The sequence below is a fragment of the Pelecanus crispus genome, chromosome 1 (assembly GCF_030463565.1).
Source record: "Pelecanus crispus isolate bPelCri1 chromosome 1, bPelCri1.pri, whole genome shotgun sequence".
Taxonomy (NCBI): Eukaryota; Metazoa; Chordata; class Aves; order Pelecaniformes; family Pelecanidae; genus Pelecanus; species Pelecanus crispus.
This window is the reverse complement of record NC_134643.1, coordinates 17592505-17607821: the sequence shown is the minus strand read 5'-3', so window position 1 is coordinate 17607821 and position 15317 is coordinate 17592505. Positions and strand designations below refer to the sequence as shown.

Sequence of the window (15317 nt, the reverse complement as noted above, 5' to 3'; positions counted from 1 at the left end):
AGAGAACTAGAACAACTGATACTTAAAAAAAAAAAAAAGAAAAAAGTAATTTTCTGCATTTGTTAATTTCAGGAAAATGTAGGTTGACTGCTAAATGAGAGACCATGTAGCTCAGCAAAGCAATATTGAATAGAGAATCTTTAAAATTCCAGTTCATATAACAGAAACGATGAGTGTAACTTAATTACTTTAAATAATTTTCACAAATACAATGTAAACCTAACTGACACTGAAGAAAATCACCCACCTAATTTTTAATCCAGTGTTAACACATTTGGAATATATGATGAGAAGAAACAGTAAAATGCTATATACTTACTCGGATCAGATTTAGAAAATGTATCTCTGTCCAAAAGATTTCTGTTAAAAAAAAAAAGAGATAAAAATAATGTTATTTTTAAAAAATGGTGAAAGATACAAATCAGACACCAATGCATATATGTTTTTAACAGTTTTGATCAAGAGCCAGCTTAATTTTCTGCCCTCCTAATATGTAAGATTTACATTAAGTCAGGGAGCACTAACTCTTGAATCTTCTTACATTTCATTTTATTATACATTTTGGATTTGAGCCAACTGTGGCTCATATACTCCAATACCATGAAGTGAAAAGCAACACACGACAAGCACATTAAATATATATAATGGACATCAGGAACAGAAATACCTTTAAATCACAAACTTCTACCAGAGATTAACATACTAGTTGAACCCAAAAACTTTAGACTTCACTTAAAAGAATGGCTATGAGATCTCAGAGCCACCAGCAAATATCTGTAAGAATCTGTCATGGGTAAGTAAAGTAAAGAGAACTGAAGCACACACAAGACATACACCAAAATTAGGAATTTTCTAAATATCTACAAAACACCTAGGAAAAAGCAGTAAGAACTAATTTCTTTGTTACACAATGCAGTCCCAATATCGTAGCCACACTTCAGCCAACTGAGAATCATACACAGATGAGGAGACTCAAATTAACAATAAGTCTAGAGAAGCAGGACTGACCAGAAAGCCATTCTCAGAATAGTTACCAACATTTCATCATTCAAAAAAGACAAACAAAAAAAATTTTAAATTATCTTGACAAACTAGAAAAATGGTCTGAAAACAGGATGCTGTTGAACAGGGACAAGAAAGAACTATTAAACTTATGCAGGCAGTTTAAGTAGGTATTAAACTTAATCAACAGCAAAAATGCAGCATAGCTGCATATATGCTGGATATACAGCAGTTATGTTAAAAATGGTTCTAGACAACACAGCAGACCACAAATTGAATGTAAGTTAGTGTCGTGGTTTAGCCGCAACCAGCAACTCAGCACCACGCAGCCGCTCGCTCACTCCCCCTACCCCGATGGGATGGGGGGAGAGAATCGGAGGAGCAAGAGAAACACTCCTGGGTTGAGATAAGAACAGTTTAATAATTGAAATAAAGTAAAATAGTAATGATAATAATAACAATATAATAATGATAATAATAATAATACTAATATACAAAGCAAGTGATGCCCAATGCAATTGCTCACCACCCACCGACCGATACCCAGACAGTTCCCGAGCAGCGATCGCTGCTCCCCAGCCAACCCCCTCCAGTTTCTATACTGAGCATGACATCATATGGTATGGAATAGCCCTTTGGTCAGTTTGGGTCAACTATTCTGGCTGTGCCCCCTCCCAGTTTCTTGTGCACCTGGCAGAGCATGGGAAGCTGAAAAAGTCCTTGACTAGCATGAGCAGTACTTAGCAACAACTAAAAACATCAGCGTGTTATCAACATTCTTCTCTTACTAAATCCAAACCACAGCACTATGCCTGCTACTGGGAAGAAAATTAACTCTATCCCAGCCGAAACCAGGACAGTTAGGAATCTTGAACCTTTGGGAAAAAGGCACACTGTAATACATAAACAAAAATGCCACTTTAGAGTAATTGTCTGGTCTTCATAATACTGGTAAACACTCAATTTGAGCAATAATGTTTGGGGCACTCCAGTTTCTTGTAATCTAAGACAGACACAGACCCACCAGAGTCCAGTGGAAGCAGAAATAATCAGAAATCTATAGAATGTATCTATGAGGAAAACATTGCTGCAAAGTGAAGCTGATCTCCATGTAGACTGAGCAAGTAGGAACAGGTTTAACCCTAAGTTGAATCTTCTGCACTGCAGCTGCAGAAGTTAAACTTTATTCCATTGTTTTACCATCTTTCATTGTTAAAGGTGGCCAGACATGATGTGAAATCTCCGCCACTGAAGGTCTTCAAGAACCTGTTAGATAGCTACAAGTCCTAATAAGTTCTTTGATCCTACCCTGGAGCAAGAGGAAGGATTAAATAACCAGTTTACATCCCTTACAGCTGATTATTTTTAATAATTAGTACAGTCTCTTCAAAGGTCACCATTTATTACTCACATTCAGATCTAAATCACATTATTTTTGTGCTACTGAACAGTGCTGAAAAGCGTATTAATATATTGCCCAGTACAGGTGTGCTAAGGAGTCCACCTGGACTTCAACAAGGAAAAGATACTGTATTCCCAGTTTAGGTACTGCCAAGTCCACATTTCAGAAGCAGCAATACGAACAAAAGATAGCTTTAAAAGAAAGTTGGGCGCATCTGTCTCATTTACTTTAGCCAAAGTAGGCACTAGGATTAGTGTTGTGAATGAACCTGAAGTCTGCACATGCTACTTCTTCAGAACTTCTCTAATCAATTCAGAAGTGGGATTTTTATATATGCATTTAATTATACCTAGATAGACTGTATTCCATCTTAACCAAAAATGTGCAAATATAAATTGAAATATTAACAAACCCAGGAAATTCAGTGATTCCAAGTCTGCATTTGACAATGACCACTACAAACTGCTTTAAAAGGCAGTACAGTAAGTTCTGCAATATCAGAATTGCCAATCCAAAATGCAAATTGCCTCCTATTCCTCTTTAACTATACATACCTAGATATACCAGTAATTAATGGAAACTGGAATTAGTTTTATTATCCCAAAATGAATTGCTATCAAAACCTAGAATTAGGATTATATGAAAGAAACAGTACATTAGGTTTTGGGATAGGCCTCCCATGCTCACCTCGTTAGGATTCCAAGCAACTTTAATTGCTCTGGATAAATACTATGCAATGACCTATTAATTCATATGTTAGTGTTTGTGACTGCAGATTAAGATTAAACCATTTTAATAACTCTTATACTGAGCAAAGGTGGTTTGAGTTTTTTAAATATTTTCTTCTCTGATTTTGTTCCTTTTTAGGTTTCAGTTTTTCTTCCTCTGTTTTCCCATATATGTAAGAACATAAAGACTGGCCATAACAGGTACTGTAAAGCTCAGTCTATCCCGATATTCTTATTCCAGCAGTAGCAAAAAGTAGCTACCATGGGAAAAGCATAAGAACAAGGTAAGAATCTGTAATACTTCTTGAGAATGTTCCTGGTCACCAACCATTTGCTGCTCAGGGACTTACTGAATTAAGAACACTTCTACATAGACAGTAACCCTGAAAGGATTGCAAGGGTTGAGATACCAAAGTTTAACATTGTAATTCAGGTCAGTAAGTGTCATTAGTTCACAGTTTTGAACTAATACAGCTTGAAATATCCTCAGTTCAACCCTTCATACATTTACCATAAATAAACAATGTCTTCAGCAAAGTTTGCAGACGTGCCTGATCTTCCAAATCATTAATAACCAACCAAAATAGTAACATAAGAACTTAACAAGCTGTTCAAGTAGTGCAGGCAGTTTCAGAAGGAACTTAAAGACTAGTGCCAACGGGGGGTGGGAAGTCTGACTTGTCCACTAAATCACCTAACAGCTCAAGAAGCTGCTCAGTTTCATTTGTGCACTTTCATTTTAGAGGGAAAACAATCAAAATGCTCCTTTAAATATATTAAAACTGCATGGCACATAAGCATAGGACAATCTACAACCAAAAGAAATGCTAAAAGCAAAAGGAGAAAGAAGACTGGATGTATTTCTGGAACTTTATGTAGTCTTTATCCCCTTAATAGTCAATGGCACTTTCTGCACAGGATGAGTGATACCGGGTGTATCTCTTTCGTTTTTTCCCAAGAAAAGCATTCTCTTCAGTAGTACACTATTTTGTCTCAGGAAACAGTCCTAGGAAAGCTCACAAACTCAGAAACCAGAAATACCCGAAACTTTTGTTTCTTCCTCCGAATCAAAGTATCAAGAGAAACAGACTCCTATTTTGACTGAACATGGTATGTTTTTTCTATGCCCATTAAGCTTTTCAGATAAAGAATGCAAAAAAGAAAAGGAATTGCTATCAATTATGAGGAATTAAAAACAAAAAGAGCAGACATATGCTTTTACGTGAAGAAACACACACATCAAATACCTACAGCAAAGAAGTCTAGGAACATCTGTGCAGAAAACATCATTCTACCATCACAGATCCTGAAGGAATTCATTTCTGCACCTGCCCATTCTGGGGTGGACCTTCCAAAATGGTTGCAATAGTATAGATGACTAAGGGAAAAAAACAAATAGAAGCCATGGCAATAACGCCTACATAATCTAAACTGGAAAGCACAAGACAGATTAGAAATGCTGGGATAAAGATTTATTTTTCTGTATAATGAGAGCAATTTCCCCAGGGGGGGAAAAAAAAAAAAAGTAATGAGTAAATAAGAAAAGTTAAAACATATTTAGCTATGCCTTGCAGAATCACTTTGTTCACACAGTTTCATGAACTCCATAAAGATTAGTCAAAATAACAGTTTCTGCCCGGTGCTTTGCTTCAAAAATTGTTTTAGAATAGACTAGAACATTTCAGTTGCAAGGGACCTACAACGACCTTCTAGTCCAGCTGCCTGACCACTTCAGGGCTGACCAAAAGTTGAAGCATGTTAAGGGCATTGTCCAAATGCCTCTTAAACACTGACAGGCTTGGGGCATAGAAACCCTCTCTAGGAAGCCTGTTCTAGTGTCTGACCACACTCTCAGTAAAGAAATGTTTTCTTCTGTCAAGTCTTTTGTACTATGTTTAATGTAAAAAGGTCTCATATGTCTACATCAGATACAAGATTCACTGATCTAGTCAGCAGTGGTAGCTAAACAGAAATCATTACAGGTTATGTTGCTCTGTACAGTATCATGTACTGCACGCATTATACATATGTTGGCAAAGACTGACCTACATTACAAAGTACTATTCACTCACCTTGTTCATGTCTACTTTTGTGGTGGGTTGACCCTGGCTGGATGCCAAGTGCCCACCAAAGCTGCTCTACCACTCCCCTCAACTGGACAGGGGAGAGAAAACAGAATGAAAAAGCTCGTGGGTCAAGATAAGGACAGGAGATCACTCAGCAACTACCGTCATGAGCAAAATAGACTCAACTTGGGGAAAATCAGTTTAATTTATTATCAGTCAAATCAGAGTAGGGTAATGAGAAATAAAAAACAATTCTTAAAACACCTTCACCCCACCCCTCCCTTCTTCCCGGGCTCAGCTTCACTCCTGATTTTCTCTACCTCCTTCCCCCAAGCAGCACAGGGGACAGGGAATGGGGGTTGCAGTCAGTTCATCACGTGTTGTCTCTGCTGCTCCTTCCTCCTCAGGGGAGGACTCCTCACACTCTTCCCCTGCTCCAGTGTGGGGTCCCTCCCACAGGAGACAGTCCTCCATGAACTTCTCCAACATGGGTCCTTCCCATGGGCTGCAGTTCTTCACACACTGCTCCAGCGTGGGTCCCTTCCATGGGGTGCAGTCCTTCAGGAGCAGACTGCTCCAGCGTGGGTCCCCCACAGGGTCACAAATCCTGCCAGCAAACCTGCTCCAGCCTGGGCTCCTCTCTCCACGGGGCCACAGGTCCTGCCAGGAGCCTGCTCCAGCGTGGGCTTCCCAGGGGGTCACAGCCTCCTTTGGGCACATCCCCCTGCTCCGGCGTGGGGTCCTCCCCGGGCTGCAGGTGGAGATCTGCTCCCCCATGGAGCTCCATGGGTGCAGGGGCACAGCTGCCTCACCAGGGGCTGCACCAGGGGCTGCAGGGGAATCTCTGCTCCGGTGCCTGGAGCACCTCCTGCCCTCCTTCTTCACTGACCTTGGTGTCTGCAGGGCTTTTCCTCTCACATGTTCTCACTCCAGCTGCAGTTTGTGCCCCAGTGTTTTGGTTTTGGGTTTTTTTTCCCCTTTTTAAATATGTTATCCCAGAGGCACTACCACTGTTGCTGATGGGCTCGGCCTTGGTGAGCAGCAGGTCCATCGTGGAGCCGGCTGGCATTGGCTTTATCGGATGTGGGAGAAGCTTCTAGCAGCTTCTCACAGAAGCCACTCTTGTAGCACCCCCGCTACCAAAACCTTGCCACGCAAACCCAATACAACTTTGCTTCAAATTTGACTTTATTTTAATCAACTCCCTGTAATTTTTTAGTTTTAAATTTAACCCTTTGTTAAGCTCAACTGCTAAGCAGAAGTCAATCCAATTCCCCCTTCAGAAATGACAGAATTCTGGCACTGAAGAACAGGCCACAGGAACTATAGAACTGTATATTTTTAAAACTGATTTCTCTAGTTTCAAAAAAAAAAAAAAAAAAAAATTAAAAACCCCAACTGCGTTCATATGATTGGAAAAATATTTATACATTGCTTTCAACAGCTCTGAAATCCTTAACAATAAAAATGTGGTTTACTTCAGGTGAATTTATCAGAATCTCTCTGGGTGCTAAGGTTATATGTTTCTCTTCATCTTTAGATTACACTTAAGCACATGCAAAGATACCTTGGTTGTGAAATAAAGCACTCAGCAGTTTGCAAACACAGAAGTTAGTTACCCGTGCAAAACTATTTTTAATTTTTAGAAAACATACATTTTCAGTATGTTATATTCTCATATAAGCATACACTACTTTTCTCACAGTACACTTGCATCATTCCATGAGAAGAGGATTGCCCCTAGTTTATTAAACAGTTCATTAAACAAACGCATTTCTGTTTCCCTCACTTAATGCTGAGCCCACGTGCCTTTTTCAAGGAAGATCCTGAAAAAAAGAAGCATCTCCTCACTTTTTACTGTGCAGACTAGTATCCATTCTACTACTAGTTGTAATAAAACTGCATTACATCCTAGTAGTCACTGTCCCTCAGCATTAACTGATATTACCGGACTTGCAATGGTCAGTCCTAGGTCAGATGGCATATGATCCAAAGAGCCTACTTGAGTGAAGAGTCCACTTGACTCCTCACAGAGTAATTTCACAAACAACTTTTCAGTTGTAGTGCTAGCTGAAATAGTCACCCTAAATAGCTAGGGGCTCTTTACTCTCTCCTTCTGTATTCCGTCACAATAAAAAGCAAGCTATTAGCCTCCAGATCTCTAGATTCAAAATGCCCCAGACCTAAAAGCAGATTAGACAATTTCTCAGAAGTTTATCTTCTTGTCAAAATAACTGGTTCTCTTAGGAAAGGCTCACAGGTGAGCAAATGGTGGCTCTCCTGATTAAGAAGCAATTAGGACAACCTCTTCCTTTCTGTTCAGATTGTCTCCACTCTTTGGGGCACTAGAAGGACTGTGAAGAAAGCAAACATATCTCTGATATGCAAGCTTAAGAAAACATCCACAATACCTCTTCATAACCTTTGGAGAAGTAATTGACTCTTATTGCTCACAAGAAGATGAAGAGATAATTTTCAGCATCCCTGTAACTTCCACTGCCAATTTAAACATATATTGGTTCAGAAGCCATTCTCTTAAAAGAAAAAGAGAAGCAATGAGAACGGTTAGACCAGCAGTGCTTCCATGCATTTTATGACAACAGACAAAGTCTTCTCTGGCTAGATGTACGCAAACAGTTTCAGCATGAAACCTCTATTAAAGCTGCTGACTACTCTTGGGGGTTAAAAAAACCCAAAGGAATTGCCAAGTTTATTTACTTAAACACAGCAATAGCTTGCAGCAGTTCTGTGGAAACAGACAGGAACTACTGGATTATGAAAAGATACTCTTGCAGATGAAGCAGACCTGAACACAATCTTGGACTGTTCTAGTTTAAATGAAAAAAGTCTATATAGGAATATCACAAACTGGTTGAACTCTGCTTCAATACTTTGAAACCAACAGAATGAACCATCTACATTTATGTTTCTAAGGCTGGACAAGTAACAGTCTCTGGCTCCGAGCTACTACTGACATATCCTGGGGGATGGCGCTAAGGATCGCTGGTGGTCAAAAGACCTATTCAATCGAGCATCGGCTCACCAGTCCTTTCCAGGTACTTTCACCCAGCCCATCCAAATCCATGCATATGCTGTCCTATTTTAGATCTGATTTCTTTATACCTGTATAGTTAATACAGTGTTTCATTAATGTAGAACAATATATAAAATATACAGATTGGCTTTGCACAGTTTTTCTGAAACAACTCTTTAAAAGGTATACATCAAAGCAGTCATGTGGAAAGCAAACATATACCATCAATGCAATACTCCTCATCCTTTCTCAGCCATTGCGGGGGCGTTGGTGGGTGAGGCACTGCTTAGATGGGCAGAGAAAGAAAATGAGGAAAATACTACTACTACAGAAAGTCTTCATAATAATACATTTAAAGTTGTTACACACTGCTTAGTACCTAGCGCTTTTCCTGCTGTCAGGCTTTCCTTTATACCACCCTTCTGAGGCCTAAGATTGTTGGTTTCAGCTGTGGGAGGGTGTTACAGTGAGCCATCCGTCAGCATCCCACGTCCTGCCTGGGGAGAAGCATGAGGTTTACAGCGGTGGCAGCGTGGGGCAGGTGGTCTCTGAGGGAGGATGATGTTGATGGCTCCTTCCTCCCCACTCTGAGAAACCCCACCTGCGCTATTTTTCCAACATGCTCTTACTTCATTGGTCTGCAACTTCATTTTACATCCACGTTTACTGTATAAAGCATGTATTACATCTGCTTGAGACTTGCTCTTTCATCTCTTTTGGTTTTGCCCAGCTCCCACCTGCACTTCTCTACCAACCACTGGTGAGCTCTTCACAGCACTGGGGTCCCCAGTGGCATCCCGAGCCCCCTCTTTTCAGCCTCTGCTCCCGCTCCTCCGCCCTGCATCCTGTGTCCCCGCTTGCAAGGCCTCTGCTGTCACACCACACCAATGCTCCTCTGCACTACACCTTCCTGTGAGGGTCACAAATAGGTCAGCATACACAGAATAACTACTTGCTACTACTATCTGTAGAAAGAAATATGATTATACCACACAATTCCAAAAAGACAAGCCAAAGTGAAACTAACTAAGCAGTAGCCACCTGGTCATTAGAAAAAAAACACTGGGCTTGGGTTTGGGCTAAGCAAACCAAAACAAAGCTCCATGCAGGCAAAGACAAGTTTAGACAAAACCTGACAAGTCCTGAGACTTGCACAGTTAGTGCGAAACCTGGGGCCTGTTCCTAGGAATCGCAAGACTGAATTTACAGGGCAACAGATCTGCCCTAAATACTAGAAGTCACATGGCTACATGCTTGAAGTTCAAACAATATAGACACATTTGTGAAAACCAAACCATGTAGGCTATCAGGAACGCATCTCCATGACTATTTTGATGGACACTGTCACCCATTTATATTTTTTTCTCCCATTATATTCGTTTTTCTCAGCTGAAGCCAGCTGGTTGTCTAAGCAGTTTCATTTCAAAGAAAAAATATGTAAGATCAACTTTCTAGTGTCGTTCACACATAACCACTCCACAGCCTTTTATAATTAAAGCCTTAATAATTTAAAATGAAAACCAGACTTACAGTCAGGATGAATTTTATATTCTGTATTTTGAACTATACAGAGTTATAAGCTCAAATAATTTGTTATAGATATTTCTTTTATCATTGCATCTTTCAGCGACAGGGATTTCTAACAAATGATTAATATTTTAAACAAACAAACAAATAAAAAAAAAACCCCAAGGAGACAAGTACGCTGGCTGGAGAGAAGCAATCCTGCCAGAAATCAATGCCTAGGACAATCAAAAATATAGTTAAACATACTTTTGGGTACCGCAACTACTAGAAAGTGGCTCTTTAAAGACTTTCAGACTGCCAAACAAAAGGAAAGGCAAACATTCCGAAGTAGTAGGTTTTGTTCCTCTGTGCAAGAAACTTGAAATTTAATTATCTTCATTACTGAGAATAGGAGTTGCTTAATTCCATTCAGCCCATTCATTAATACTGGATTTCTGTACAAATTGTGAAGTGGCATAGAGCTGATCCAAACCAGGCATGGGCAACCAATTGTATTTCTGCTGAATTAACCATGATAAGGAGTCTATGCTGCCTTTACATACATTATGCCTGGTGTGGGAATATAGCCTCTGTAGAGCCTATCCAGGATAAACCCAGAACGATGAGGACAGGCTGCCTGATTGAGCATAAAGCCAGCAGAGCAATACTATCACAACAAACTTTCTGAATTAGCAAAGTGACCCTGTGCTGTGTCAATATTTTACAACACTTTTACCATCCTTCAGATAACCATGTCATCTTTGATACACTACTAGAAGTCATAAAGTGATCAAACTACAGCTTCACTTTCCTATAGATACTAAAAAAATCACTTTCAAGAAGATAATTCTGATTGATAACTCTTCATTCAGCAAGTAAACAAGCATTAACATAAGGCATAATGAAACTCTTGGCATTTCTGGTAAGATAAGCTTTCATAAAGGCTGTGGCTCTATCTGGAGACTACAGACAAAAAAACCTAAGTTGGTCCACATAGTAACCGTGAGGAGCATAAATCACCATTATAAATATAGATCACAACAAACAGTGAAGAACTTGACAGCCCGTTGAACTACACTGAACTTCATACGTTCACGTACAGCACAAGCTTCAAGATATGTCACCATCCCTGGAAGTGTTCAAAAAACGGGTAGATGTGGCACTTGGGGACATGGTTTAGTCTAGTCTACCCTTGATTGGCTTAGAGTAGACTTGGTAGTGTAGGTTAATGGTTGGACTGGATTATCTTAAAGGTCTTTTCCAACCTAAACGATTCTATGTGATAACCATCATCTACTTGTGTTCTCAGCATTAAATATGCTAGTTCAGTCAACAGCATAGTAACTGCACTTATAGTAGGGAAGATGGGAACAGAATATGAAGTTTTTCCAACATTTAACTAGATTAGAATCAGTGAAGAACATCACTGGAGAGGGAGATACAGGATGACAGACACATGGCCTGAAGGGACCACGAGTTTACACACACAGCTGGTAAGTGAAGATTCAAGTCTAGGCACGGGCCTATAATCAGTATGCAGCGCAAATACCCCGAGAGGAAGAGGAACCTTTGGGCTGGAAAACAGTAGTGGAGTAAAAAGCAAAGAGCAGCCTATATCCTCTTTTCCACACTGACTGGAGGGCCAAGGTTCTGAGCCTTCACCATATGACAGTCATGCAAAACTATGCCAGGCCGCAACAAATAAAGATCGTATAGCAGGTGACAGTGAAATTCTCATCAGACCATGATGCCCTTCAGGGCACATGGTGAAGGGAGCTGCAGGGTGCAGAGGGAGATGGCTACTAGAACAACTGAACCAGACAATAGCGGACTATTACCAACACCAGAGGATACTCTGGGATGACACGTTTAAGTTGTACTACCACATTAGATCTGGCTCTTGAGCCAAAGAGCACGGATTCCTGATAAAAAAAAAACTCAGAGGTTTGGAAATCTAGATCTTACAAGAGCCAGAAAAGAATCATGAACTTTTTGTTTGATAGGCGCCGAGTAGTAATAACTAGAAAGAATTAAATTAATTTCTTGTTTTTCTATGATTTGTAAAACTACAGCCAATGCTGGCATCCAATAAGCCATAGGAATCACATGAAAAGTTTTTAGTCCTAAAGAAACCCCAAAAAGAGCATCACCTGATATCCAAAACATTTCTGGATTTTATAATTTTCATAAACAATCATTTCTCATCCTATGAGATGCACCTCTCCTAAAGGCTACCTGATGTGCCCCTGAAGCTAAAACAGGCTGGCTCGCAGAATAAGAAGTAGTGCAATGCCATCTGCACGGTGCTGGAACCTGGCTAATTGTGTAACACGGACAGTATGGGCACGCAGGGCAAATTAACTTGGGAAGTGCTGACAGATGAACCATACAGAATTAAAAGGTAAGTGAATAGAAGCTGTATCCTTACTGAATAAGACGAGAGACAGACAGAAAGACAAAGAAAAATAGAAAGAAAAAAAAAAAGAAATGAAAGAATATTGTCTAGAGTCACAAATTTATTTTGTGGCACAAACAGCTTGCACTGCTTCACTGACCACCAAGTTATGCCACCTGTACAAACTGGAAGAAATTCCTATATTTCCTATAATGAAAACAAGCAAAAAAAGAAAAAAAATCTAGGAAGAAAGAATAGTTATCAGCTGATAATGGTTGATGTAAATTACCAACCAGATTGGTTCTACAACTCATCAGGTATTAAGGAAAAACTAATGTAATGACCCAAACTATTTTAAAAGCATTTCTCTCCAGGTGTTATGGAATACACAGCTGCTAATTATTAAAGAATTTTCAGCATTCTCTGAACTTTGCAGTTTGCTCTTGCTGCATTTCACAATTTCATTTAAAACTACTTTTCGAGAGCTTTGGCCAATGAATGTGTTTACAGATGAATCACAAACATGTGTTAATCATTAATCTCTGCCCCAATGTCATTCATTTTACGCTCAATTTTGAAGCATGATTTTGTAATCAAAAGCTGTCATTCCAGCACATAAAGAAGAAAGGAATCACCATGGAAATTCCCATCCTTCTGCACTTGACATCAAGACATATCAGGATGTGAGACCATCTTTTTAAACAAGAAAAAAAAAAAGCAGTTTTAACAAAACAGCCACAGCTTTTGAAAATACCTACAGGGAAACTAACATTGTAAAGCATATACTGAAATTAGTTACAAGTAAGGTAACTAAGATCAGAATGATTGACTACATCATATACACCTACATTTCTTTGTAACTATCTGATGGATTCTCAAATCCATACAAAACTAAGGTTTGAAGAAAACATTGCACGTATATACAAACAATACCTAGAATAAAAGAAACTCCCATTATAAGTGAACTGGGTCAAATCCAGTGTAAGTGTTCTGACATCTGTAATTGCGACAGGTTATTTGAAGAACCCAAAAGTAATACTAAAGGTGCTGGATTGCTTTTACACATAGCAGCACGCCCTTCCTGGGACCAGGGTTTTCTGTGGTTGTTGCCAGTGAACTTTGCAGAGACAGGCAGTAAGCGCGTTCGTATGTCAGCCTAGTGACTGTTTACAGTATTCCAAATTCAATCTTACTATATTTCTCATCGTCTCAGCCTTCTTTTAAAAGGCACCCTTGATAAAACATCAAATCACACTTTATTTACTAAGGGAACAGAGGGAGTGGTCTGGCAATTTAACTTCAGAGTATTGCTGGTTTGTCCTCGGAGAAGCAGCGTTAACAGCAGCAACTCCCGCGCAGCTACGTTAGAAAACGGAGCGACGGACTGCAGCACAAACTTTGTCTCATTTCCCACCAGGAAATCACACGAACAGTTCAAATTATCCGCTAGAAGCTGCCAGCTCTGCTGGTGAAAGGAACCACTGCTCTGCAACTACTAGGGAACACATAAGCTGTGAAACGTGAATGAAGATACGAGTATAAAAGCCCACGAACAAAATATTTTTAGACCTCTAATGGGAAAGTCTCTGTGCTTCAAGGGAGAAAGCAGGATTTTTGACAAACCGATAAACAAACCGTGGGCAAAGGAGCAGAGCTGCATACACTAGGTGTTGTGTGTTACGGGTTGGCATTTTTTTTTAATTTGTCGGCAGCATGGTTGCGATAAAGCGTGACGGGGTAAGACGCCCGGTTTCGTAACAGTTTTGCAAGGGAGCCTTAAAGTAGCTACGGGAGGATTATTCCGGACGGGAGTTGCCTCCGTCCCCACCCGCGGCACTTGGGACAGCTCCAGAAGTTCAGCCGGCTCCCGGCGCACAGCGACGCGACTCCCGCTCCCCTCCGGCCGGCTCCCCGCTGCCGGGAGAGGCCCGGGCACGGCTTGGGGCGGCGGCGGCAGCAGCAGCTGCCCGTAACCCCTGCGGCGGGCACGCCTAGGCGCGGCAAGCGGGCTGCGGCGGGCTGGCAGCCGGCCTCGGGCTGCCCTCAGCCTCTGCCCGAGCCCCACCATTTCAGACTCCCCCTCCCCGGGGCAGGAGGGGACGCGCCTCGCACAGCGCCCGCCCGCTGCCCCTTTCCCTCGCTTGTTCGCCCCCCTCCGACGCCGCAGGGCGGCCCCGAGCCGCCGCCGTACCTGCAGGACACGGAGAGCTCCACCTTGGTGGCCGGGATGCTGGAGCTGAGGGCGTTAAAATCCCCCACGGACGCCATGTTCGGAAACCCACCACTCCTGCCGGGCTTCTGCCGCCCCGCCGGCTTCTCCAGCCCGAACATGGGGCAGCGCAAGGAGGGAGGGAGGAGGCCGGCGGAGAGGGAGGGCAAGAGGCGGTGCCGAGCCGCCCTCCACAGCGCGACGCCGCCGCCCCGGGGCTGCCGCCGCCGGCTGAGGCGGGAGCGGGGCGGTGACGTCACCGCGAGCGGGAGCCGCGCGGGGTGCCCGACGGCCGGGGCGACAGCGGGGCAGGTCGGCGGCGGGGCGGCCGCCCCGCCGCCGACCTGCCCCGCTGTCGCCCCGGAGTCCCCCCCCGGGGAGGACGGGGCAGCAGCGAACACCGGGGACGTTTCGGGGAGCGGCGGCTGCCGCCCGGCGGGACGGGGCAGGGACGGGGCGAGGCGGCTCCGCGGCCGAGCGGGCGGCCTCCGCGCCGCCAGGGGGCGCGGCAAGAGGGGCCGCGGGGTGGGCGGGCGGGCTGGCTGCTCTTCCGAAGAGTGGGCGCGAACGCGAAAATTTAAAAACAAGCCCAGAGAATGAGAGGTCCATGTTAATTGCCCTTGCACAGAGAACAGTAATTGTTATTTCAAGGGACTTGAGGGCGGCACGTGGGTTTACCTTGGCTATGACATGCTTTAAGTAACACATTGAAGAACGTGACGTTCACCCTCTCGTGTACTTGCGCAGGCCCTTGCCTGTTTTTTTTTAAAAGACCACTAATTCAGTCGCACTGAATCGGTTCATAATAATTCACAATAATCCAAACAGCCCCGTCATCTTATTTCTCATGCATTTAATTGGTATCCATTATCGTGGCATCTAAGGAGCCCCCGGTATTCATTTCTCGTCATGGCCGTTTGATGAGAGATGGAATTGCTACCATCCCCATGTCACGGTTGGGAAGGTAAGGCACAG

The 15317-nt window shown here is 42.4% G+C and overlaps 1 protein-coding gene across 2 annotated transcripts in view; it reads right to left on the bottom strand.

The window, feature by feature from the left end:
- Positions 1-14464, bottom strand: part of CPNE8 (copine 8) — a 108724-nt gene extending 94260 nt beyond the window's left edge. The window contains exons 1-2 of one of the 2 annotated variants that reach the window (XM_075709156.1): positions 14325-14464; positions 320-360 (exon numbers count right to left, since the gene is read on the bottom strand). In XM_075709156.1, the coding sequence (XP_075565271.1) occupies positions 320-360; positions 14325-14464 (181 nt within the window). The remainder of the gene's footprint in view (positions 1-319; positions 361-14324) is intronic. The other variant, XM_075709165.1, reaches the window with a different exon arrangement.
- Between the last annotated feature and the right edge of the window lie 853 nt (positions 14465-15317).